This window comes from Clupea harengus, chromosome 23 (assembly GCF_900700415.2).
Source record: "Clupea harengus chromosome 23, Ch_v2.0.2, whole genome shotgun sequence".
NCBI classification, from domain to species: domain Eukaryota; kingdom Metazoa; phylum Chordata; class Actinopteri; order Clupeiformes; family Clupeidae; genus Clupea; species Clupea harengus.
Genome location: NC_045174.1, coordinates 20,710,738 through 20,736,613, shown reverse-complemented (window position 1 = coordinate 20,736,613; position 25,876 = coordinate 20,710,738). Strand labels below are relative to the sequence as shown.

The 25,876-nt window shown below is 43.8% G+C and overlaps 1 protein-coding gene across 1 annotated transcript; it reads right to left on the bottom strand.

Moving 5' to 3' along the window:
- Positions 1 to 626: 626 nt before the first annotated feature.
- Positions 627 to 25,801, bottom strand: col1a1b (collagen, type I, alpha 1b). The gene is given in 50 exon segments (XM_031560650.2): positions 627 to 1,213; positions 1,634 to 1,876; positions 2,159 to 2,346; positions 2,826 to 3,102; positions 3,293 to 3,400; positions 3,582 to 3,635; positions 4,215 to 4,322; positions 4,641 to 4,694; positions 4,901 to 5,008; positions 5,260 to 5,313; positions 5,447 to 5,554; positions 6,148 to 6,255; positions 6,688 to 6,849; positions 7,189 to 7,245; positions 7,993 to 8,046; positions 8,291 to 8,398; positions 8,722 to 8,775; positions 8,988 to 9,041; positions 9,314 to 9,421; positions 10,307 to 10,414; positions 11,275 to 11,373; positions 11,494 to 11,538; positions 11,784 to 11,837; positions 12,027 to 12,080; positions 12,494 to 12,547; positions 12,831 to 12,884; positions 13,087 to 13,185; positions 13,358 to 13,411; positions 13,865 to 13,963; positions 14,389 to 14,442; positions 14,736 to 14,843; positions 14,936 to 14,989; positions 15,443 to 15,541; positions 15,805 to 15,849; positions 15,943 to 16,041; positions 16,521 to 16,574; positions 16,937 to 16,981; positions 17,961 to 18,014; positions 18,232 to 18,276; positions 18,586 to 18,639; positions 18,735 to 18,788; positions 19,135 to 19,188; positions 19,461 to 19,514; positions 19,896 to 19,949; positions 20,684 to 20,728; positions 21,165 to 21,236; positions 22,207 to 22,299; positions 23,141 to 23,152; positions 23,855 to 24,108; positions 25,572 to 25,801. Coding segments are annotated over 50 exon segments (4,362 nt in total). The 5' UTR covers positions 25,657 to 25,801; the 3' UTR covers positions 627 to 1,066.
- Positions 25,802 to 25,876: the final 75 nt, after the last annotated feature.

The following is a 25,876-nucleotide window of genomic DNA, read 5'->3' as shown; positions in this document are numbered from 1 at the left end:
AGGAGGATGATTTGGTGAAAAATAGCAACCATTAAATGAGGCGGAGGAGCCAGAAACAGACACCAGCAGAATGGGACAGAACATTTAAGGGGGGGGGGGACTGAAGGAGGGGAGACAAACCAGTCCACTTGCTTGGTCTGCATTAGACACGAAAACATGCTTCACATCCACAGCAACCTCTTCCTGCTTCAGTTTTTTTGGTCGACATCGACACTCAAAGGAACGTTTGAAAAAAAGAAAATAGTTGCACTCAATGGCAGGCAAAACATTCGACATTTAGCACCAAGTGGTCTGGTTGATGTCCTCACAGTAGCTATCAGTAATACACCACCGCTGTGACCTTAAAGGAACTAGCACCTTTTTGCAGCTGTTGCTCTTTTTGATGTTTTTTTTTTCTTTCTCGTTAAATATTACTTGTGACAAAGTGTAAACCTGCCCTTGGGGGTTCGTGACAAAGTTCTTGTGTTGTCTTATGTATGGTCATGCGTTGTCTGGTCTCCTTTACTGAGGTAGCAAAACAATTAACTCTTCCCTTTCCACTAAAATACCTGTGTAACTTTGTCAAAGAACAATGTTATTTTTCTGGATCTTTGTCCCCTTGTAGGCACAACAACAAGACACTCAGCTGTCGTTTTTTTGAAATTTATTTATCACCAGAAAATGGTACAAAGCATTTGCTTGTTTTTCATTGTCCTTCCGCAGTGGTAAAAAAAAGTCACCAGTATTTCATTTCGTTGTTTGTTGGTTTTTTCTTCTTCACTCTTTTGGAGCTCCAGAGGGGCGGGGTACACTTTACACAAGTATATATTATTTTCTTGTTGTCAGCTGAAACAAAACAAAAAGTTCTGAGTGTCCTTGGTGTCGGTGCTGGATGTTGTAGTGGTCCTCGAAAAAAATCCAAAACCAAAAAGCCCAAAAAAAAGCAGAACGTTTTTTTTCAAGGTTGAAACACTGTCTTCGGGAATGTAGTGTGAAGCAGGTGGACCGATTTTTTTTTAATGCATAGAGGAAGATTTAGAGATGACTGCTAAAAAAAAACAATTTTTTCATGTCCAGATTTCTCTTTTTACAAGAAGCACACTGGGCCAACTTCCACACCGAATTCCTGATCTGGAGCACCAACGTCCATAGGAGCGATGTCAATAATAGGCAGGCGAGATGTTTTCGTTGTTCTGTAGTCAATGACTGTCTTGCCCCATGTGCCAGTGTGTGACTGTTGTGGAAGCAAAGAAATCATGTAAGTTTTTCAGTAACAGATTTACAACATAACCAGGACCTAAATGTACCAAATCATCCGTATTTGCCCTTAAAGCCATGCAAGGACCCAAACAACTTAATTGTGCCTGAATGCCAAAATTCACACACCTTTATATTAAATACCCTTTTTTACGAAAAACTATTCATATAATAAGTTCGTATTATTCATAGAATAAGTTTTATGTTATGTTATGTTACTAGGTCCTGTAAGAAATTAATCAAAAAAAATTGCCCCTTGTCCCTAGAATTAAAACACATTCAATGAATGGAGAGACAAGGGCCACTGACCATGCAGAGAGAGAGAGAGAGAGATAAAGAGAGAGGACCAGACAGAGAGAGGGAGAGAGAGAGAGTGAGACAGAGAAGGGCCACTGACCGTGCAGCCATCCTCGCTGACGCTGTAGGTGAAACGGCTGTTGCCCTCGGCTCTGATCTCGATGTCGTTGGATCCCTGCAGCAGGAGGGCCTTCTTCAGGTTGCCAGAGGCCTGGTCCATGTAGGCAATGCTGTTCTTGCAGTGGTAGGTGAGGTTCTGGGACGCCTCGTTGGACATCAGACGCATGAAGGTCAGCTGGATGTTGACATCCTCAGGATCGGAGCCATCGCTGCCATACTGGAACTACAGTCGGAGAAACAAGGTGGGAAAACATTTGATGGTTCATACCCAGAAGTAGGAATGTACTCTTCTTCAGACATTTTTTCCAATAATCTGTAGCCTTAGCTTCAGTAAATGTGTATCTCAACTAAGCACATTCATTTGTAAACCACAAACATTTGTATCCCACAACTTTGTATAAATGTACTGCACTAGTTTGGATGCAGCATGGTAATTGAAAACTAAAATGCCCTCTAACACTGATCATTTAAACGTCCCACACGACCCCAGTCTCCTGTTCTTTACCTGGAAGCCCTCGGGCATGGACTCGCTGAACCAGACGTGCTTCTTGTCCTTGTTCTTGCTTGTGTACCAGTTCTTCTGAGGAATGCTGGCCTGGGATGGGTAGATGCAGGTCTGGCCACTCTCCATGTTACAGAAGACCTTGACGGCATCAAGAGGAGAGCCCTGGTTGGGGTCGACGTAGTAGAATCCTATCGGGAGATAAAACCAGCTAAGTTTAATTGCTCATTAACAACCCTCATTCACAGCTTGACATATGGATACTAGTTAGAGCACAAATACATCTTATGCCAGTAGTTCATTTAACTGTAATGGAGCAATCGAATATTGAACAAAATGCATCACCTACTCCCCTACTGGAGTGATATATAACTCCAGTAACAATAGACGAGAAACCTTGAGCAGAACCCAGCTCAACAGGGGGGACCCATCTGCTTGAGACCAGCTCAGTAGAAAGGATGGAAAGAGGGGGTGAGGTGCAGGTGGAAGGGGGGGGTGTGGAGGTATGAGAGGGCTACTGCGGTACAAACTGCTGTAGCAGAGGCCCATAGAATACGACTTCTGTATTGACAAAATGAAGTAGTGCTACTACTTTACTGAGTACTGTAATTGGGCCCCACTGAGAAACTCTGGACTGGAGGGAGGTAGTCAAGGGCCAGCTGTCACTCACCGCTCTTCCACTCGGGGTGGCACATTCTGAGGTCGCGGCACATGCGGGCGGGGCTCTTCTGAGTTCCCTCGGGGCTGCGGATGTTCTCGATCTTCTGGCTCAGGGTCTTGAGGGTGGTGTCCACATCCTGGTCACGGTCGCGGATCGCGCCAGCGTCGTCGGCTCTGTAGCTGCGCATGGGGTCTGGGCCCTTCTCCTGCTGGGGCTGAGGGAAGAAGTCCATGCCGGAACCGGGAGGTCCAGGGGGGCCTGGGGGTCCGGGTGTGCCGGGAGCACCCTGATGGTGAACAGAGGATGGAAGAAGGGTTGGAAAAGTTGGGGTGAAACCCAGCATCAGGTTGAATCAAAAGATCCAGGCAATTTCAGGATTCAAGGTCTGCCCACACTGCCAACGATAACTATAACAATATATATATACGTATATAACAATATAACAGTATGGGTATGAGTATGGGTCAAACACTTACAGCAGCTCCCATCTCTCCATTACGACCACGAGGTCCAGGGGGTCCAACGGGTCCGGGAATACCGTTCATGCCATCCTTTCCTGGTGTTCCATTGGATCCAGAAGGTCCCTGTGAGACAGGTTATAATTGTCACGAGGTGATGCTATTTATATCTTTGCAGTTTAGCGCCAATGTAAAACACTAGAAACCTGCCTATTTCAGTGCAAATATTAATGCTAATATCTATCCAATTCTGAGTACAGTAGACAGTATACATATGTTGCATTAGGCCATTTGTTTCAGTACTTACTCTGGGTCCAGCAGGTCCGGTAGCTCCGCCAGGTCCTTGTTCTCCAGAAGAACCCTATGAATGATAGAATACAAATGTACACACATAAGAACCAAGGGTACCCTTAAGCCTGTAAATGAGGGTATCTTTGTTTCATGTGTATGTCTATGTCCATTATGACTCTTAATGTGCAAACCAAAACATGTTTTCACTACTTCTTACAACTTGGGATTCTCAAAGCAGAATTTAGCAACCTGTATCATTAATCATATATATCATTATTTACCTGCAACATTTTAAAATTGAATGTAAGTGTGACGTCATTGTTGAATGATTAAAAACAGGTGTTGGTATGGTCTAACAGCCCCACTCTACGCCTAGAATCTACTAAAATGATTAAGAGTTCCTTTCTTTTTCAATATTGCACTTATGAACTTGCACGTGACCAGCGACCTGATGACTCTCTCCTCTTCAATTCTCTCCTCCCCTCTCCTCTTCTCTTCTCTTCTATCCTTCAATTTTCTCTTTGCCTGTCAAGGTGAACTGATTCTCCTGCATTTGATCCTCGTGTTAATGTGTGTGTGTGTGTGTGTGTGTGTGTGTGTGTGTGCGTTTGTGTGTGTGTGTGTGATCCTTGTTTTAATGTGTACTCACAGGAGGTCCAGGCAGGCCAGACATTCCACTGAATCCTCTGTGTCCCTTGTGGCCTCTATCTCCAGCCTCTCCAGCCTCTCCCTTGTCTCCTCTGCCACCAGCAGGGCCCTGAAGGAGAGAGAGGGGAAGAGAGAGAGAGAGAGAGAGAGAGAGAGAAAGAGAGAGAGAGATGGAAAGAGGAACAGAAAGAAAGTGAGAGACAGAGAGAGAGAGAGATGGAAAGAGGAAAAGAGATAAAGTGAGAGACAGAGAGAGAGATACAGAAACACAGAGGGAGAGAAAAAGATGTGATATAAAAACACATTCTCATTCATGCTGAATCTTGAGGTTTGATTGAGAAGGTTGTGCTAAAAGTATACTGAATCTTGAGGTTTATTTGAGAAGGTTTATTTGTGTTCGGGTATTTTGCTTCAACTGCTGACTTACAAGAGCACCACGGGCACCAGCGGGACCAGAAGGACCAACATTACCAGCGGGACCCTGAATAGAGAGAGAAAGAAAGAGAGATAAGACAAGAAATATAAAGAAATATAAAAACAAGAAATAAAAAGACAGAGAGATAAGATGTGAGTCTCCTCTTCTCTACTTAAGAGTGTAATGTCTTTCAAATGTATTTTCCTTCAGTCTTCAAAACACACGTGCGTAACAAAGACAAATCAGATAGAGGTGAGTTCACAGGTACTCACAGCCTCTCCGCGATCGCCAGTCTTGCCAGAAGGTCCGAGGGGGCCAGGGGGTCCATGGGTACCAGGAGCGCCGGGGGCGCCAGCATTACCAGTCTCACCACGGTCTCCCTAAAGCGGACAGGGGAGGATATTATGAGGGATTATTATTCACAGGGAGCCTTGAATGCAAACCAGGGTAAATATTCAGCCGTTAAAAGCATTGTGTAGGCAAAAGGGACATAAGTAGGTACAGCATAAGATAGCTGCCGTTTCAGTCCTGTAAAGGAGTCCACATGCTTTGCATGTTGACAGAACTACAGGAAGTGACGCGAGAGTGTTTCCTGTTGTGCAGCAGAGGGTGAACGAAGAGGATATTGTACCTTGGGGCCTCCAGGTCCATCACGACCACTGGCACCATCGTTACCAACAGATCCCTGTATATGCAGAAAACATGGAGTGGGCGGTCAGAGATTTCCACTAAAATTATGAATTATTTAAAAATTGTGTTTAATATTATTATTATAATTGTGTGTGTGTGTGTGTGTGTGTGTTGAGAGATCTCCTTACGTCACGGCCGGCTTCACCAGGAGGACCAGTCAGTCCAGAGGGGCCCATAGGTCCTGGGGCTCCTCTCTCGCCAAAGAGTCCAGCGGGTCCCTGCTTGCCAGGCTCACCCTAGTGAGGGAGGAGGGAGAATAGGTATGACTTCATGGGGAAGAGCTACCTGAGCACACCAGGAATGTAAACAAAAAGTCTGGACAGAGAGAAAGATTGGCTATAAGACTGGACAGAGAGAAAGATTGGCTATAAGACTGGAACAAAGCAACTCTGAAATGTCTTTTTTTTTCTTTCTTTTTTAACCCCACACTTCTAAATAGGTTAACCGAAATCTAATACAAATGTAAAGTTTGCAGTGACCATTATGAGTTACTTGCCCTGACGGGCAACTGCACATGGCAAGAGGTCAGTCGGCAAAATGCCATTTCTGGGCCATAAAGGTTTCACATTTCTCTAAGGGGGTTCAGGCACTGGGCTCTGCAAAGCGCCTTGAGACAATTGTATTGTTTTGGCGCTATATAAATAAAATTGAATTGAATTGAATTGAATTTCATTGAATTGAATTGAATTGAATTGAATTGATTCGAATTGAATTGAATTGAATTGAATTGAATTGAATTGAATTGAATTTATCAGGTGAAGTTCCAGAATCCCCCCAGTGAGCAGAACAGAATAGGTGAGGGAAGTCCAGCGTCAATGGATGTGCTTACTCCGGGTCCAGGCAGGCCTGGGAATCCTCTCTCTCCACGCTGTCCGGGCATACCAACGATACCACGTCCTCCGTTAATACCCTGAGGTCCAGAAGATCCCAGAGGGCCCTGTGCGAAAGAGATGAGGCAGAGCTTTGTCACCATGCCTGCTAGTGGCTGGGCACATTACTGTGTGTGTGTGTGTGTGTGTGTGTGTGTGTGTGTGTGTACCCATAGCAAGGACCATTGACCCACTCTATATGAACTCTTCTTTTGCAGGTAACTCCAGAAAGTAATTAATAATACTGCATATCTCTCATGTACATACAACTTATTACATACTGATAATCAAAACCTTAGCCCAAAGTGCACATTCTTGCAGCATGTACTAATATAAAAAACATACTGCTGCTGTATTAAGTATGACGTGCAGACTACTACACAATTCGTTATGAAGTCCATACTACCTAAGGGCACTTAATAGAAAGTTTAACAACAACCACCAGTGGTGTGTGTGTGTGACAGTCTCGAACCTGCAGTAACACAGAGGAGGATACTTACAGCAGGTCCATCGCTACCAGGGGAACCCTTCTCTCCACTAGGTCCGGGGACTCCAGCTGGGCCAACCTCTCCTGGACGGCCAGCGGCTCCCTTCTCACCACGAGCGCCTCTCTGTCCCTCCTTTCCTGAAGGTCCGTTGGGGCCAGGAGGTCCAGAAACACCCTAAGGGGGAGAGAAAGAGAGGGATGGAGAGAGAAAGAGAGGGATGGAGAGAGAAAGCAAGAGAGAAACAAGGAAATACAGAGATGTAGAGAAAGAGAGGGATGGAGAGAGAAAGAGAGGGATGTAGAGAAAGAGAGGGATGGAGAGAGAAAGCAAGAGAGAAACAAGGAAATACAGAGATGGAGAGAAAGAGAGGGATGGAGAGAGAAAGAGAGGGATGGAGAGAGAAAGCAAGAGAGAAACAAGGAAATACAGAGATGGAGAGAAAGCATCATCAGTGAATGGTGACTCCAGAACAAATAAACAAATAAAGTGATTGGAAGAGGTCATTAAGGAGGCTTACAGCGGGCCGGGAGGTCCAACTCTGCCAGCACCGCCAGGGAATCCAGTAGCACCCTGTCAAAAACACAAAAGCCCATGAGTGATATTCTGAACCGCTACCCATGTAGTACATCTAAATTGTTCAGATGACTACTGAAAAAGTTCTGAAAAAAATCTATTGTTGATCATCAATCCCTGATGAGATGAGCATTGAAAATGATTTATTCATTATCAATGAAAGTGCATCATGACATCAATCAATTATCATCATCAATTACTATTTATCACTAACAGCGACAGACAGGGAAATCAATCTGGCCTTGATCTAGCACTGAACCAACCCCTGTCACATCAGGACCAGATTTCTTACTTTCAGTTGCTGTATGTGAACCCTGACATGTTTGAGTTGGGGATGCTGTATGTGAACCCTGACATGTTTGAGTTGGGGATGCTGTATGTGAACCCTGACATGTTTGAGTTGGGATGCTGTATGTGAACCCTGACATGTTTGAGTTGGGATGTTGTGTGTGAACCCTGACATGTTTGAGTTGGGATGGGAGTATCTGAACCCTGACATGTTCGAGTTGGGATGCTGTATGTGAACCCTGACATGTTTGAGTTGGGATGTTGTGTGTGAACCCTGACATGTTCGAGTTGGGATGGGAGTATCTGAACCCTGACATGTTTGAGTTGGGATGCTGTATGTGAACCCTGACATGTTTGAGTTGGGATGGGAGTATCTGAACCCTGACATGTTCGAGTTGGGATGGGAGTATCTGAACTACAGAGAGATCCAGGGACAGAGAGAGTGGAGGCACTTACAGGAGGACCAGCACCACCACGAGCTCCCTTGGCTCCTGTAGCACCAGCAGGTCCCTGGGGTAGAGTTAAACATAAACATGAACACACAGATAAACATAAATAATAATAATAATAAACTTTATTTGTATAGCACCGTTCATGCAAAACAATGCAGTTCAAAGCGCTTAAAACTACACAAATACATCTTTATTAAGGCACCATAAACATAATAATAATGATAATAATAATAATAATGATAATAATTCCTTTGTAAATGTTCTTCTGCATGTAATGCAGTCTGGGTAATGTAGTCCTTTACCTGAGGTCCAGCAGCTCCAACAACTCCGGCGGGTCCAGGGGCACCACCATCTCCCTTGGCTCCTGTGTCTCCCTTGTCTCCCTTAGCACCCGGCTGACCATCAGCGCCCTATACATCAACACAGAGGAGGACGAGCTGAGTGGACATGGCACATAGGCTCATCACCAGGTAACACCAGGTCAGGTTGAAATGTAAAATTACAAAGGTATTACCATTATTTTACACAGAATCTAGTAGTAGTGGTGGAATAGTTGTAGAAGTAGCAGTAGAATGGTTTGATGGTACATTTCATTTTTATAATAACCTCATTCAGCAGGAAAGGGCAACAGAACAGTCAAGACCAATAACAGAAATGATGCTTTCCATTACAAAAGGGGTAAGCATCTAATTTTGAAGCGGACTTTGGGGCAGAAAGGATGGGGTGTACTCACTGGGGCTCCAGCGAATCCAGCAGGTCCAGGGGCACCACCCTCACCACGCTCACCCTAAGAGTGTGTAGATTGACAGAGGTCAAAGGTCAGTCTCAAGCATAGGCTAACAACACATTACAAGCTATGTCAAAATCTCCATGTTTCATGTAAGCCATAATGACCCTTCAGACTGCTGACTATTCTTATTGAACAGCTGATTGATCTGCTAACTGGTCAAATTAACTACAGGAAGTTGTGAGTAGAGCCTGGTGGAGAGGGGTACTCACAGGGGAACCACGACCACCAGCAGGTCCATTGGGTCCGACAGGTCCGCCCTCGCCCTATTACACAGGAGGAGAAGAGAAAGCACAGCAATGTAAAATAAAAAACAGGTGAAAAAAAACCCCAGAAAGGATGTTAGTCTGATGCTAGTATGTTGACTATCTGGTGTCCACTGGTACATGGACTCTGGTTTACTACTGAAATGAACTAGTGAATCTCAAAATATTTTTTTTCATCAAGATATGTTAAGCTCATTTCCTTTTCGAAATATTAAAATCAAAATTGACTACAAACAAACAATAAACATAGAAAACATTGTCCGTGCCCTCACCTTCTCTCCAGGGGCACCACCGGGGCCAGGAGGTCCGAGGGGACCAGTCATACCGCGGGAGCCATCTTTGCCTGCGGCACCTTCGGGTCCCTTGACTCCACCCTCTCCCTAAGAGTCAGGAAGAGGGAAGGCATTAGCAATAGCATAATGTCGCCAGCTTTGGGTTACCATTCTGCCACAGTGCCACATCTAATGTAGACTATCTCTGGGTTAGTGTTAGCCTTAGCCACAGGCCCACACCTAATGGAGACTACCTCTGGGTTAGCCTTAGCATTAGCCTTAGCCACAGGCCCACATCTAATGTACACTATCTCTGGGTTAGTGTTAGCCTTAGCCACAGGCCTGGCTCTGGATAATTGTATCTGTGATACTGCACAGTACACGATGCATACTGCATAAAAAAGGAAGTTAAATCAAGCAGTTTAGTAAAAATGTGATATGATATTTGGTCAAATATTCCACAATGAATTTACTCATATTCACTACATGGTGTGGTATATATATACCATATGGTATTTACATCACATCTCCTCTGCCAATCAAAAAGTAATCAAATGCAATACATTACATTACTTTGATTAAGTATTTAAACAAGTTATACTACTTATTACAGGGTACCTAGTAACTCATTTGTAACCTTCAAATGTAACCTTCCCAACCCTGCATGCCTTGCCGCTAACTCCAGAACCACTCTGGTAAGATCAGAGCCTTATCAGGTCCAGAGTCAGCTTGGTTAAGACAAGACATGTCCTACATATAGATACACATATAGGTATCTGTATGTTTATATCTATATGTATATCTATATGTAGGACATGTCTTGTCTTATCTGTTGTTGTGCCTGTGCACTTTATATGTTTCACCGTGGGAGAGTGGGAAACGTCCTTTTCGATTCCTTTGTATGTCTTGACATGCAAAGTAATTGACAATAAAGCTACTTTGACTTTTGACTTTGAGCTTTCATTTTGAGGTATGTGTGGTGGACACACTCACCCTCTCTCCCCTGAGTCCGGGCATACCACCAGTACCACGCTCTCCGGGCATTCCCTGCATGCCAGGGGGTCCCTGGCCACCGGGGGCGCCACCAGCACCAGCCTCACCCTAGAGACAGAGGCAGAGAGAGGTGAAGGGTCATCAAAGGGCAAACACATGTATCACGACATACTGGAGAGAGGCAGAGAGCGAGGACAAGGGTTGCCAGAGGGCATCCAAAATAAACACAACGTACAGAAGAGACAGAGAGAGATGGCAAAGGGGAGTTAAAGTAATATAAAATGTATGTAAAATATGTAAAAATAATAAAAAAATAATAATAATAAATGTTTTAAAAAGGGTTATGGGGAAGAATGCCTATGGGGTAGAGAGAGGAAGCAAAGGGCCGTTATTGCCCCTGACACAGTGACGAGTCAGAAAGAGATGAGTAAGGGCACCCATAATAATTCTAACATACTGGAGAGCCAGAGGGAGGGACAGCAGAGAGCATCAATGCTAATGAGCGATGAGCTAATGCTAATGAGCTAACGCTAACAACCTGCAAACAGACTGGTTACTGGGGACCTGAAGTGAGTCAGCAGCTAATCCTCGGAGAAATGAACCGTATCAGCGGAAGAAAGAGTAAGAGAGCGGCATGTAAAGAGAAGGGCAGGTGGAATGGCAGTGCCTGAGTTAATATGACATAAAATAACCCACATATCGTAAAAGGAAGTTATGGATAATGATTCGTCATCTGTGCAGAGATCAACAGTATATTGTCTTAAGGGTTTAGCATAGCTCTGACTGCTCTCTGCATGTGGGATGCTTAGACACAGAGTTCAAAGTCATCCTGTCACATATATGCTTTTGGAACTGTTCAAATTCTCCATGTATATGATTATTTCTGAGTCACTTCACATGAAAGTGTCTACTAAATATTTAAACCATAACCTAACATTATTTCCGTTGCATTTTTCCTGTTAGCGTACCTTAGCACCATCGTTACCAGCGGCACCAGGGGAACCACGAGCTCCCATAGGTCCAGCAGCGCCATTGGCACCACGCTCTCCAGGGAAGCCTCTGTCTCCCTGGGGAAGGAAGCGGACAGAAAGCACCCTGTCAGCATGGAGGTACGTCTTTTTCACGGGAGGCACGCAAGGTCATTTTGGGGTGATGGGGTGTGAATGTAGTTTGGGGGAGTCACTTACTCTTGCTCCAGAAGGTCCAGAGGGACCAGCCTCACCAGGCATACCCTGTGTGGGGAAGAGAGGGAGAGTGTGTCACTTCCGTTCACAGAAAAAAAATACTCTTAAAGACACATTTTATGACATCTATAAGTGTAAACCGAAATATAGAGTAGGTAGCATAGATATTTAGCAGTCCAAACATAATACAAGGTATCAGAGACAAGCTAACATGATTGATCCTATAAAGAATGAGTAAAGTGTGTGTGTGTGTGTGTGTGCTGCTGAAGGGATGGGTTCTCTGGAGCACTCACCTGCTCACCAGACTTGCCAGACTCTCCAGTAGCTCCCTGAGGTCCAGGCAGACCCTGTAAAAGAAAACAAGTGGTTACACTTAGTTGTGGAGAAAACTTCTCAGGCATTTAATAAACAACAGATGTGTGAGTGTGTGTGTGTGTGTGTGTGTGGGTGTGGGTGTGGGTGTGTGTGTGTGTGTGTGTGTGTGTGTGTGTGTGTGTGTGTGTGTGTGTGTGTGTGTGTGTGTACAATGTATCTACCTGGAATCCAGGTGGGCCAGAGGGACCGCCCTCTCCCTTATCTCCAGTAGGTCCCTGTAGAGGAACAAGAACAAGAAGTGACATCAGCACAACAATAATCAATAATCTGTTAGGGGAAGGAACAGTGTTGTAATGAGCTCCTATCCGGCCAGCGTACACTACTAATGACCTGTTAGTTATGCTGATAATCCGTTTTTATCATCAGTATGAATGTACTATGAATTTTCTATGACATTTTTATTCACATTTGCAATAGATCATTTCAGGATGTGCTGATACACCAATTCTGAGTAGGTTTTGGTATGCAAACCATACCTGTCGATTTGAGAGGAAGAGGCAGTTATGTGCTCTAACTTTAGATTCAGGAATAGCAATAGTTTTGGATGTATAATTATTATGGTTGCTACCACGGCTAATGACCATGACATCTCCGGCAGCAGGGTTCCATAGCCATAAAACATACTTACAGCAGGTCCAGGTACTCCAGGTCCTCCAACATCACCATCTTTACCGGGGGCACCCTTGAAAGAAAAAAAGAAACAAACCACATATTTGACTTTGACCAATCACACCAATTACAATGAAGCTGCTCTGATTTGTGTTGCATTAAAACCTTATATTCCTATGTTATAAGCTCTCTGTTAAGGAAACTGATTTGTGTTGCATTTAAACCTTATGTCCCTATGTTATAAGCTCTCTGTTACTTGCCTTGCGTGTATAACAGTATATTGTGAGGATGGTATGACTAATGGCAGCCCTATCTGGTCATGTTAGTCGTCATAAATACGGAGGTGGGTCACTTACAACAGCACCGACCGCTCCTGCGGGTCCCTTCTCACCACCTTTGCCAGACTCACCCTGAGGACAACCAGAGGAAAAGAATAAACACCAGAGTATGGGATTGCATGCTGAGATAACATGCCCTTACATAGTGCAGAGATTGTGGTTAGATACTGTATGTGTACATAAATATATATATATAACTAATATATAGAAAAACAAATGAATTACTTAATGGTTGACTTTAAATCTTATTTGAAAGGACTAAGCTGGAACTTACACCAGGTCCCTTGGGTCCGGGGAATCCCATCACACCAGGCTGACCTCTGGATCCTGAGGGGCCAGGGGGTCCGGGGCGACCATCTTGTCCAGAGGCACCCTATCAGAGAGCAGAAAGGGGAAAATTAACCAATCAGAATACAGGTTGGAGAGGCATCAGCAGTATGAGAGGTATAATGTAGTACCAGAAAGCAGAAGAGGAGAATAATTATTCCATTATTCTATTATGAATGTGAGTTACTATGGTGATTGTTTTGTTTGTTTGTACTTACAGAAAAGCCAGCTTTGCCATCAGGTCCAGGAGAACCGGGGCTACCAGTCATACCCTACAAGGCAGAAAGAGGACAAAGATGCTAAAACACTCTGATTCAAGCACATCGAAGACGACAAAAAACTGACAGAATAAATGAAGAAGCAAGAGTGGATGGATTGAAAAGAGATGGAGAGATATGGTTATAAAATGCTAGGAGGTAGAGGAAGAGAGACAAAGATACAAGATAGAATATCAGAACAGAACAGAGTACGATGTTTAGGTTATAAGATAGTCTGGACAGAGTGAGAAAGAGGGTAAGATAGGAGAGGCAGAGAGAGGCAGAGAGTACGGGGAGAGAGGGAGAGAGAGCGAAAGATAGAGAGAGAGAGAGACAGAGAGAGATGTACAGGCAGGGAGAGAGAAAGGAGAGACAGAGAATATGGGCAGAGAGATGTATGGGCAGAGAGAGAGAGAGAGAGAAAAAGAGATGTAGCAGGTCAGAAGTCAACACTGATGTATCCCTCACCTTGGATCCAGGCATACCAGGCTCTCCAGGACGTCCGCCCTCACCAGTTGCACCCTTGGCACCCATGGCGCCATTGGCACCACGCTCACCAGGTCCTCCCTAGCAGAGAGAGAGGGAGAGAGAGAGAGAGAGGGAGAGAGAGAAAGATACAGGGCATTTAAATGCCTGCTAAAGCCTACTGACGTCTCCACTGAGGTGAGAACGGTCAGCGACTTCAGGACCGAGGACAGCGCCGGCTCCCATCCAGTGTCAGTAAGGGAATTCAGAGGAGGGGAGTGTTGGGCTACTTTAACTGTTCAGACAGGTTGATTGATTTGTGTGAAAGAAAAAAAACTACTTAAATATTTACAATATTTAATATTTTACAATTTATTTAATATTTTCATATCCTGTACACACTAACCATGCAATACTGCTTGCATTTATCTACTGGCTAAATTCAAAGTACGTCAAAATATGTGTGTGTGTGTGTGTGTGTGTGTGTGTGTGTGTGTGTGTGTGTGTGTGTGGGCAGCTGAACTAACCTTAGGGCCTCCAGATCCATCAGCACCAGGGAATCCACGAGCTCCAGGGCCACCCTATTGGGCACAGCATATACAATCAATACCTAATCAATACAATCAGTATTTAATACCTAATCAATCATAATCAGTTATAATAAGACACTTTCATTTGTTGTCACCAAGAAATATCAGAAATGGTCAGATGCTAAAGGATTGTGGTTGCTATGGTGACAGTGATAACAGTGGAAGCTTAGTAACTAACAAGAAAAGAGAGTATGTGTAGACTGAGCGAGTAGGACATAGTTTTGGGGTACACTGTGTCACAGGTAGAAGTGATATGAGATTATTTAATGACAAGTTCAACGTACACGGCCTCCTGGGGGTCCAACGGGACCGGCACCACCGGGCTCACCGCGAGCGCCTCTCTTTCCCTCCTCACCAGCGGGACCGGCAAGTCCCTGACCTCCAACTGGGCCCTGGCAAGAGGTCACAGGAAGGTCACATCAAGGTGAAATCAAGGTCAACTGAAATGGGTTTATAGAGTGAGATCAGAAGTAAATATACTCACAGGCTCTCCCTTGGGACCGGGCTCTCCTTTAGATCCAGGGGCACCGAGATCTCCCTGTTAGGCCAGAACACACCCAACCAATTCAGTTTCAGTTTCGGTTTCACACACAGACACACACACGTCATATTTAACTCATCATAATCATTTTCGGAGATTATTGCTGGCACCTGGAATTGCATATTAGATTATAAATGGAATGTGATGAGCGTTAAGAATGCTTAATTGAATGTGATGAGCGTTAAGAATGCTATGTTGACCAGCAGAAACTGGATGTGAACTTATGGCACCTTTGAAACCTATTCAAATCTTTGTCTGTATTTTTATTTTTTGCCAATCATGCTATCTGCAATATCTCCTACAAAACTGTAAAAGTATGAGCTGACGGAAGTAATATATCCTCTTCATTCTGTCCTCTCCTGTGGGTGATGTATGGACTGCGTTATCCTCTTTAGTTTAGGCAGATGGGTATGAACGGAACAGCTTCCGGGGTGGGGGGGTGATACTCACGTTGTTACCCTTGGGGCCGGGGGCGCCTCCTGCTCCCACTGCACCAGCGGGTCCACGAGGTCCAGGGAAGCCAGGAGCACCAGCAATACCAGGAGAACCCTGCAGTCAACATGTGAGTGGAGATAACGGTCCATTAAAGTGGATGCACACAGGGGCACCACCACCAGGGGGCGCTGTGATTACAGCTGGCCTCCAGCTAGAAGAGCATATTCAGCTTTCATCTGAGCATAAAGAACCAAATCATCTTTTCTTTTTTTTATTGTTTCTAAGTTTTGATTTAGTGAGGGGTGCCCTCTGAATAAAATAAGTGATTAAAAAAGAATAACAGGTAATATATATATAAAAAAGAAAATAACACTTACAGTGGCACCCTTGCCACCAGCAGAACCATCAGATCCAGGGTTACCCTGTTGGGAGGAGAGAAAGATCAGGTGTTGAGTCAAGGTCAAGAGGTCAAGAGTCATAGGTCATATCTCTGTGCACTTCTGAGTGGTACTCACAGCAGCACCGGCAGAACCAGCAGGTCCGGGGTTACCGGGCTCTCCGCGGGATCCAGCGGGTCCCTCGGAACCACGGTTGCCTCCAGGGCCAGTCTCTCCCTGCAGGGTACCAGGGGGACAAGAGAGGGGTTAGATGTGTGTATGTGGAGACTTTGAAAGAGTGTGTGTGTGTGTGTGTGTGTGTGTGTGTGTGTGTGTGTGTGTGTGTGTGTGTGTGTGTGTGTGTGTGTGTGTCAATTGGTGCTTCAACTGGTGTGTGTGTGTGTGTGGGGGGGTCTTTCTGTTGGTGTGTGTGTGTCATACTGTAGTTGAGGTATTATGTGTTTTGTGTGTCTGTGTGTGTGTGTGTGTGTGTGTGCATATTTACAATCCCAATGAACTGATATATACCGTTGGAATGTTGATTTGTGTTATGGTCATTGTTGTCATAGTGTGTATTTCTATTGTTATATTGTTGATTAATAGCTATAGTTGATCAATGTTGGATTTCAAATGTTGGATAAAAGGAGACGTATGTGTCTGTGTCTGTACGTGTCTGTACATGTGTGTGTGTGTGTGTGTGTGTGTGTAAACCTTACCTTAGCTCCAGCAGATCCAGGGAATCCTGGGGGTCCAGCAGAGCCAGTAGGTCCCTATAACAATGAGACAAATTAATATACAGTAAAAACAACTAGAACATTATATACATATATATATATATATATTATAGAATATGGCATCGTAAATGGGGTATGACTTGAGTAAACATGGACTTTCACTTCATATAAATTACTCACATAAATATAATTCACAGCATGACCTATGACTAGATACCAGTTGCTTTGACCATATAGCTTTTAGCTACTATGCTATATTGATATGCACAAAAAGATCAGTCCTGTGAATGAGTCATGCCTACAAAAACGACTAGTGGTTTGTTATGCTTCCATTGCTGTGCTGTTTATTTGATGTGTTGTGTAGTTTGTTGTTTGTTGTTGTTTGTGAAAACACTCACAGGGGGTCCAGCAGAACCACCAGCACCATCGTTACCACGAGCACCCTACAATAAACAAACAAACAAATGATTATTGAACTGAACACAAAATGATGGCAACGACACACACATACACACACACTCTCAGACTGTCAAAAATTGTATAGTTGAGACATAGACATGCGCCGATGAAGGGAAGTAATGCCTTAAAATGCTAAAATGCTAATCTTAGGGATGCTGTTTTATTCTTCCGTTCTCCAGTCTATGGGAATTGACCTCCGTAGCTCTTGCTAATGTCGCCCACACTTTGCTAACCCTCCCTTCCTTTTATAAAAGTCGACACAGTGAAACACACACACTCACAAACACACACACACTGTTGTTGCTCATGGGCTAAACATTGCCTGTTCCAGTTTTCCTGACGCGTCCATTTAAAATATGTCTTGTTCTGAGCCTAGGAGGCACTCAAATAATACAAATAATAAATAATAATAAATATTCAAATAATAAAAAATACTCCATTGTTCACTTACAGCATCTCTTTCAGTGATCACTATCAGGAAGCTGATGTAGTTTCACTATCGTTTTTGAAGCTGAAGATATGCATTCAACAGTTTTGACAAAATCTTCAGCTAGCCTATTCCTCATATTCCAAAGCAAAAGCAGTCAGCTGCTAAGCCACTCATGTGATGGGCAGGCAGGGCTGAGCAGAATGAGATATCTTCTCTAACTCTGTCCACTTCTCCTCTGTATATGCATAGTTCAAATAATGTAATATTTGTGTATTGTGAAAACTCTCCACTGTCCATCACTGTTTATATATAAGATATAGCTGAATGAACGCCACTAATTGACATCCCCATGTAATCTAAATTCCTAAATATATTTCTTACACCACGTGTCTTGCTTGTGATTTATTTTAAATGGTTGCCTGTCATGTTGCCATGTTGATGCAGCCATGTTGATGCAGCTAGTGAAATGCTAAATGAGTTTTTTTGTGAGTTTTTGTGTATCCACAGAGAGGATTGTGGGTAATTGGACTCACAGCAGGGCCAGGGGGTCCGGGGCGACCTCTCTCGCCGGGCATACCACGGGGTCCCTGAGAGGGAAAGACAGAAACACACACACACACATCAGCCGGGTGAATATACAAGACACAAATTGCATTCTCGTATGGCTTTACGTTGTCACTGTTTTTGCGAGAGAGAAGGAGACATATAGAAATAGTGACAAAAAACAAAAAGAAAATGGAAAGAGAGAGAGAGAGAGAAGACAGAGAGACATGGAGAGAGAGAGAGGTAGGAAGGGAAGGTTACCATGGCACCAGCAATTCCATTGTCTCCAGCGGAACCGGCCTCTCCCTAAAGCACAACACAGAGACAGAAGCCGTCAGGTCAGCTGCATGGAGAAGGACTGAGGGCTCACACCACCACAACTATGGCAGTTCAGCCCCAAAACATGTCAAACAGATTCCGCTTTGAGTCTGCTTTGATCTGTTCACTTGTCTAAACTACATTGCCAAATAACTACTCAGAAATTAGATATATGCAGTCAAACACTGTCTAAACACTATGTGATGAACATCCTCATTTGGTCTTAGAGGAAAAGAGGACTTTATGTTAATGTTTTCAATAATAATTATGTTAATTTTACTGGACTCAGAACAGTACCTTAGGTCCAGCAACTCCACCGTCTCCCTTGGCACCATCAAGACCGGGGAATCCCTGTGGAAAGAAAAGAGAAACGTCGGTTAGAGGTCACGGGGTCATCATCTCCGGGGTTGTGACATCTGATGTCATATCTGAGGAAGAGGACTCACTCTGTGTCCCTTGATGCCAGGAAGACCGGGGGTTCCTGGGAATCCACGAGCACCCTGCAGAGAAGAGAAGGGAGCAATTAGGACAGGGCCATCTTATGACATTACATGGCAGCCATTTTGAACATGACCTTTATGCAAAGCAGTCATCACAATAAGGCTGGAAGAATTGTTATAGGTTATGGGTTTTGCATAGATGATGGGGAATGGTGAAGTGACTGAGGCTGCTTGTGTGTTTGTGTGTGTATTTGAGTAAGCATCTGTCCAGAGGGTGTGTGTGTGTTGAAAGAAAGGCAAAGAAAGGGTGTGTGTGTGTAAATGTGTGTGTGTTTGTGTGTGTGTGTGTGTGTGTGTGTGTGTGTGTGTGTGTGTGTGTGTGTGTGTGTGTGTGTGTGATGCTCACCTGAGGACCAGAGGGACCACGCTCACCGGGGCGACCAGCTTTGCCAGCCTCACCCTAAACAAAGAAAAAAAAATGAAAATCAGAGACACTTTATAAGCAACATAAAAGTTCTCAACAGTTAAAAATACTCACTGTGTAATTACCAATGTCATAACAACAGTATAGAATGAGTAGCAAAGACATTTAATAAGATCATATCTGACATGTAATACACTCTTAACTTAAGGTCGTAACACACATCGATTAGAATCTCTGTTCTTCAGACCACTGTTACATGAAGGTGATCTTTAAAAGAAGTGATTGCTGGCCAGAGTAACATCACTCACATCATCTCCGTTCTTTCCATGAGGACCAACTGCACCACGAGGACCCATGGGACCCTATGAGACAGAGGAGAGAATCAGGAGAGTCTCAAGTGAGACTTGACCGAGATTCAACCACAACAGGGCTCCTCAAACAGCACAAACGGTGATGTCGGAAAAAGAGGGGCTGTGTGTGAAAATGTCTTCTGTGTGTGTGTGTGTGTGTGTGTGTGTGTGTGTGTGTGTGTGTGTGTGTGTGTGTGTGTACTAGGTGAAAGTGGGCTCTTTAAGAGCAGGAAGTGTTGTTTGAGTAAGTGACACGAGTCAATCTGGGTCACTACAGCAAGTAAGGTTATGTGAGCACGGATAATGTCTGTATAGATAATGTAAGGACACGTAAGGTGAGGACAGGTAATGTAAAGACAGGTAAGTTGAGGACAGGTAAACGTTCATACTCACAGGTGAACCTGGCTCACCGGGCTCACCAGGGGGTCCAGTGAAACCCTGAGGGCCCTGAGAGGGAGAAAGGCAATCACAGATCAATCAGTCTGATCGACCATCAATATCATCAACAATCAGTGATCAACTCTCTAGTTGGCCATTGTTTGTGAGACTGGGTGTGTCTCTAGCTGGCTGGACATGATCCTAACAGGAACTATTTGCTTAGGTATCCCAGAAAACCTGGACCAGGAAACTGTGTCTAAATAATTCATTCACAGAATATGATTCTGAATTATTGGGTTATCCAACTGTGTGCTCTTTTGGTAGAAGAAAAGATGGAGCTAAAATGGCAGTTTTATATAAACATGACACCAAAATGGCCCAGAGTGCAGGCTAATAAACAACAAAGATCTACTCCATAGTGCTGCTGTTCATTCTGCTCTACAGGACAATCTACTAAGCACCCTGTCATGTGAAAACTATTACTATAATAGTCTGCGTATTACATTGACATATGTTTACTTGTAGCTGACAGCTGTTGCCATTGAAACTTGGTTTCCGACCATAAACACTTAATCTCCCGTTTCATCTGTTATACTGATATGTTTGTTCTGTCTCACACAAGCCTGCTGCGGCCAAAGATATATCTAATACATCACATGCAATGCTTGATCACTGAGGACTTGCTCTGGGAGTCTTAGATTTGTTTTGTCTATTATTAGAGATGGACATTTTTTAAATAATGGGCAGATAAGTAAACCAGGGCCACACATTTCAGTAAAAGGGGAGAAAAAAAAAACACTTACGCTAGATCCGGCAGGTCCAGGGGGACCACGAGAACCCATGGGGCCCTATGGGGGGGGGGGGAGACAAGTTAAACACACAAGACAATCAAGGAGAGAGAGGAAACACTTTGAGATGGGCATGTTCAGTAGAACATTGTCCTAAGCATTTTTCATTGCATATCTTGCTGGAAATCTTTCATTAGTTCACCAAGTCATGGCCAACGATGACAATAAAACAACATGGTGATCCTTGCAACAAACTGAAGGAAGCTTTTGAGACATTCGGCTTTGTGTACTAGAAACGTAAAACAAGTCCAGTTTGGTTTGTCTGTTCTCATCATGGCCTGTGTGGAGAGGCTAAGGCTACTCGGAGACCTTCAGCTGGTGACACTGTGCCCTAAATACAAGGCGAAGCCTAGTAGCTTACTCAATAGGTCTCTCTCAACACCAAAATTATATGGGGAAAGGACTGACGTAATGTGTAGAGGAGAGAAGTCCTTACCATTGGACCAGGTTGAGCTGGGCCGCTGGACTTGTCACCACCATAGGACATCTGGGAAGCTGTTCTGAAGTCCTAGAGAGAATAAAAACACACAACATTTACACACAGGGCCTTGCACTCAAAAGAACACACACACAATATTTACACACAGGGCCTTACACTCAGAAGAACACACACACCACATTTACACACAGGACCTTACACTCAGAAGCCTTCCAGATCCTGATTAACACATGCAACATTACTATTCATTTCAACTGAACCCCTCTCTGAAGTGCAGGTTACATTCACACCCAACTATTTTCTAAATAAAACAGTTGTCCTTGTGACTGACCCTGACATGCGTGAGTGAGGTGAACTTCAGTGAGGTCTCTCAGTGGGCAATAAATAGGAACAAGACAGAGGCAGAGGCCATTATGTTCAGGATGAGATGCATCTAATCTTGTGAAGACATTATTTTTATACACGAATCCCAGCACTGGTTATGACACCATATCTTAATGCTGTTATCAGTCGTCTCATACCTTTTTTTCAATTATTTATCAGTAAATAATGATTTGCAATTTTTACTATTCATTACTATTCAGATTATATCATTATAAACTATAACTGATGGTGACTGCTATTTCCATGAGCATTGAACTGCTACTGCTTACTGTCAACCAATAAGAAATCAGTATTAACGGTGACCCTGTTTAACACGCTGACATCTGTAATGTGGATCCGTGCCAGACGAGAACCTGGATGTGTGTGTGTGTGTGTGTGTGTGTGTGTGTGTGTGTGTGTGTGTGTGGGTGTGTGTGTGTGTGTGTGTGTGTGTGTGTGTGTGTGTGTGTGTAAGGATGTCCCTTCATTTTATAGCACTACTACACCTACACTGACCTTTCTATTTACAAGGCTACAGCCTGTGGCTTTAGATGGAAATACCTCATTGTGGGTCACACACAACCACACACACTTTCACGCCCACACACACACACACACACACACACACACACACAAATTTGGAGAAGACATTAATCCTGAGGGTTATGCTACTCACTCCAGCGAAGCCAGGGGGTCCAGGAGGCCCGGGGGGACCGGGAAGACCGGGCTGACCGGGAATGCCATCGTTACCAGGAGACCCTGGAAGACCCTGAACCGCAGACAAAGGGGAGAGCAGTTGAGACAAGCGACAGGTAGGAGGTCATCACTTAGGGTCAACAGTTCAACAGTTTCTCTCATCACTGAAGGTCAGATCAGAGAGATGTAGTGTGTCAAGCACTTCTGTTTTGTTCCTACAGAGTGCCTAGGTGATGCTACCGCTAAACAATTACGTACGATTAAGACAAAGCGTCCGTCAGTATGAATCACCATCACGTCTTTCATGCAGTCTCCCCATTACTGACACATTTCTCCACATTCTGCATACATTAGCTTTATACTACAGACAACAAGTCACAAAGGTCAAAGGTCAGAATGTCAATCATAATGACATCATTATGTTGCCATCTTTGTGTTAAGGGTCTCCAATCATTGTCACATATTACAGACTACTGAATAGACATGATTGTTCAGTGTTTACATCAGTTAACATGTAGAGTGATCACCATTGGCAAATTAATCTATTTCCATTCAAATTAAGCTTATTTATATTAAACTATTACATTCTAAAACACTCCTGAACTTAAACGGAATGTATATGGATTCAGTTCATCTTGAGAAATCTGTGTAATCCAATGGCATAAACACTAAATATCAAAACAACACCTATCATCTATTATTATTATTATTATTATTATTATTACTATCATTATTATTATTATTATTATTATTATTATTATTATTATTATTCACTACTCCAGTAGGAATCTAGTACTCAGCCTTCCACAGCAAATGAGTGATGCCATATGTTAAAAACAGCTGATATGTTTATTCTTATAAATATTTCATAATTTTTTTTGTCAGAAAACATTAAAGCATGAGGTGTCACTTACAGTGTCACCTTTCTCGCCGTCCTCAAGAACTGGAGGCTGTAGGGTGAAACAAACAAAAGCATTCAGTGTGTGTGTGTGTGTGTGTGTGTGTGTGTACGTGTGTGTGTGTGTGTGTGTATGTGTGTGTGTGTGTGTACATGTGTAATGAATAGTTTAAAGGTTGTGTTCAATGTCATGATAACTAACCTCGGGGCCTGGTTCTCGGTCTGTGAGGGGAATGAAATGGAAAACAGAAAAGTGTCATCAAAGAGTTTGTTCTCATATGTAATAAATCCACCACCAGCGTTCTTAAACTTTAAATGTAAAAACAAAATGTGTTTAAAATGTGCATGGGTTCTCATTGGAGACCGTGTCAGTGAAGAATGAGATGTTAAATTAAAAAATTCTGGTTTGTTTTGGCTTTTTAAACAGGTCAGGCAAAGCAACCATAAACCTGCTATTTTTTTTTTTTTGTCCAATCCAAGCTGTAAAGCAACAACCCAAACATAATCCAGGAATCTGGTGCACATCTTTCTCTCAGGGATATCCTTGCCAAAGTCCCTTTTCCACTTTTTTCTTCTTTAAGGGAGGGAGGGGTGGTGTTAAACCCTGCCTCGTTTCCCGACAGGTTTCTGAGGGAGCATTCAGACTAAGTCTGGGTCACCTGGAGGGCACCGGTGTGAGCCTATGGCCTGAGAACATGAAGGAGCAGAGAGTAGGGTGGAGCGATACGGCAGGGGGTGGAGGTGGGGAGGTGGGGAATATGATGCTGAGGTCGACATGAGGGGGAACAGCTGTACCTTCGGGGCAGATGGGGCAGCATTCACCGTCGGGGATTTCTGGGTTGGCGCAGTCGGATGTATCCTCGCAAATCACCTCGTCGCACATGACGCTTCCGCTGTCGCAGACGCAGATCTGGCAAGGCTCGGGTTTCCAAACATCTTTGTCGTTGTACAACTGGCCGTCCAACGTACAGCTGCCGTAGGTGCCTGCGCAGGACAACAGCACAACATGCGCTTGAGACAGTGATCTGTTTGACCTTGCAAGCATTTACTATAGGTAAGTAATATGATGGTTAAAAACAAGTGAAGCAGTAATTATCTACGGGGAATGTCATGATTCTATTACCGGAGAAATCGGACCTTATCGGATCGTGTCAATTGTGAAAACTACACTACCAAAATACACACAGCAAATGTAAATCTGATTCTATAAACAGGCTCCTGCAAATTTACGGAGGTAACGTTATTCAAGGATCAAGGCCAACCATGGCCTTTCCCGCAGTACCATACATGATTGTGGAGAGCAGTGAGCCTTGACATGAACGCATACAATTGTCGAGCTAAAATCACTTAAAAATAAGTATAATGCCACAGTGAAAATGTAAGTTAAACTATAGGTAAGTACTGAGGTATATTCAACATTTCTGTAACGTAAACGTAACCCACGTAAAATCGAGTGTTTTTGAACTCGAATGAAATCCCCTTATTTTCTCAGGAAACGGGGGGGGGGGGGGGGGGGGGGGGGGTAAATTGGACCGGCGTCATCATGCCTAATTACAGAGGTCAAGTAAAACCCTTGCAGTATCACATTCAGTCGCATGGTGGCGCCCCATAACCGTAATATGATTTTTAGCCGCAGGATCGACTTGCAACTAAAGGATGTCTAGACTGTTGCAAAGCGGACGTAAGATATTCCGTTCAGCTGTGCCATATAGAACAGACGACATATTTCCATCATAACCGAAAAAAATTGCTTAAAATAAAATAAGAACTGACAAAAAAGTAGGTTTCCAAAATATGCTGCCAGACAAATTAAGAGAACGTGATACATTCAGTCGTTCAATCCTAATGATGTTCTTTTTTCAAGAGAAACTTGATGACATCCAGATGTTAAAGTCGTCTTTATGCAACCTTTTAGGGGCTATAAACCTTCAGCACAGAAAAAGACATAGGCCTATGCGATCTAGTTTTTCCTCTCTAAAGATATCAGTTTTTATTCCAAAAGTAAAGGGCTGCCGTCTTTTAAAAAAAAAGAAAAGTCCAGTGATTTGTCAAATGGTTGGATCTATGGCGTGTCTCCATCCCTTTGCATCCCTGGAGAAGCGCGTTCACGCTGCTGCAGCTGCGAGAATTTCCTTCGCTCCAGGACATCAATCGTGCACGAGCAACAGGCGCTGAGAACATGTAACGGCACGCAGAAACTGACTCGCAGCCTCTCAGGCAAAAGAAAGGCGAGAATCCACCATGTAACGCCGAAAGCAGTGGGAGTAGTTGGGGACGAAAAAAAAAAAATGCTCTGAAAAAATAGTTATCTTTCGAGCCACGTTTATGCGAAGAGAGAAAAACTTTAAAGCACACATATTCCACTTTAAATTCCATTTTTCCAACAAACGGTCTCTCCTTTTCTGCACAGCATCATTTCAAAAGCGCGTAACAAAAGTTATACTCACTCTCGTCCTCCTCTCCCTGTGCGTTCACCAAAAGTACTGTTGCGGCGAGCAACAGCCCTAACCGAATATCCACAAAGCTGAACATGTCTAAATATTAGACATGTAGACTCTTTGAGGCAAGGGGAATCCTGTTTTTTTGTCCTGAAGCACCAGTCATGCACGGTAGGGTCCGGTCTGTGTAACTCCAATACAGACCCTATCAGAAACTCCCTACTGCTTTAACAAACGGGTGGCCGAAGCTTTTATATGCCCATGTTTTGGGGAGGTGCTGCCTGCGTACCAGATAACTTCTACATGTACAAGTC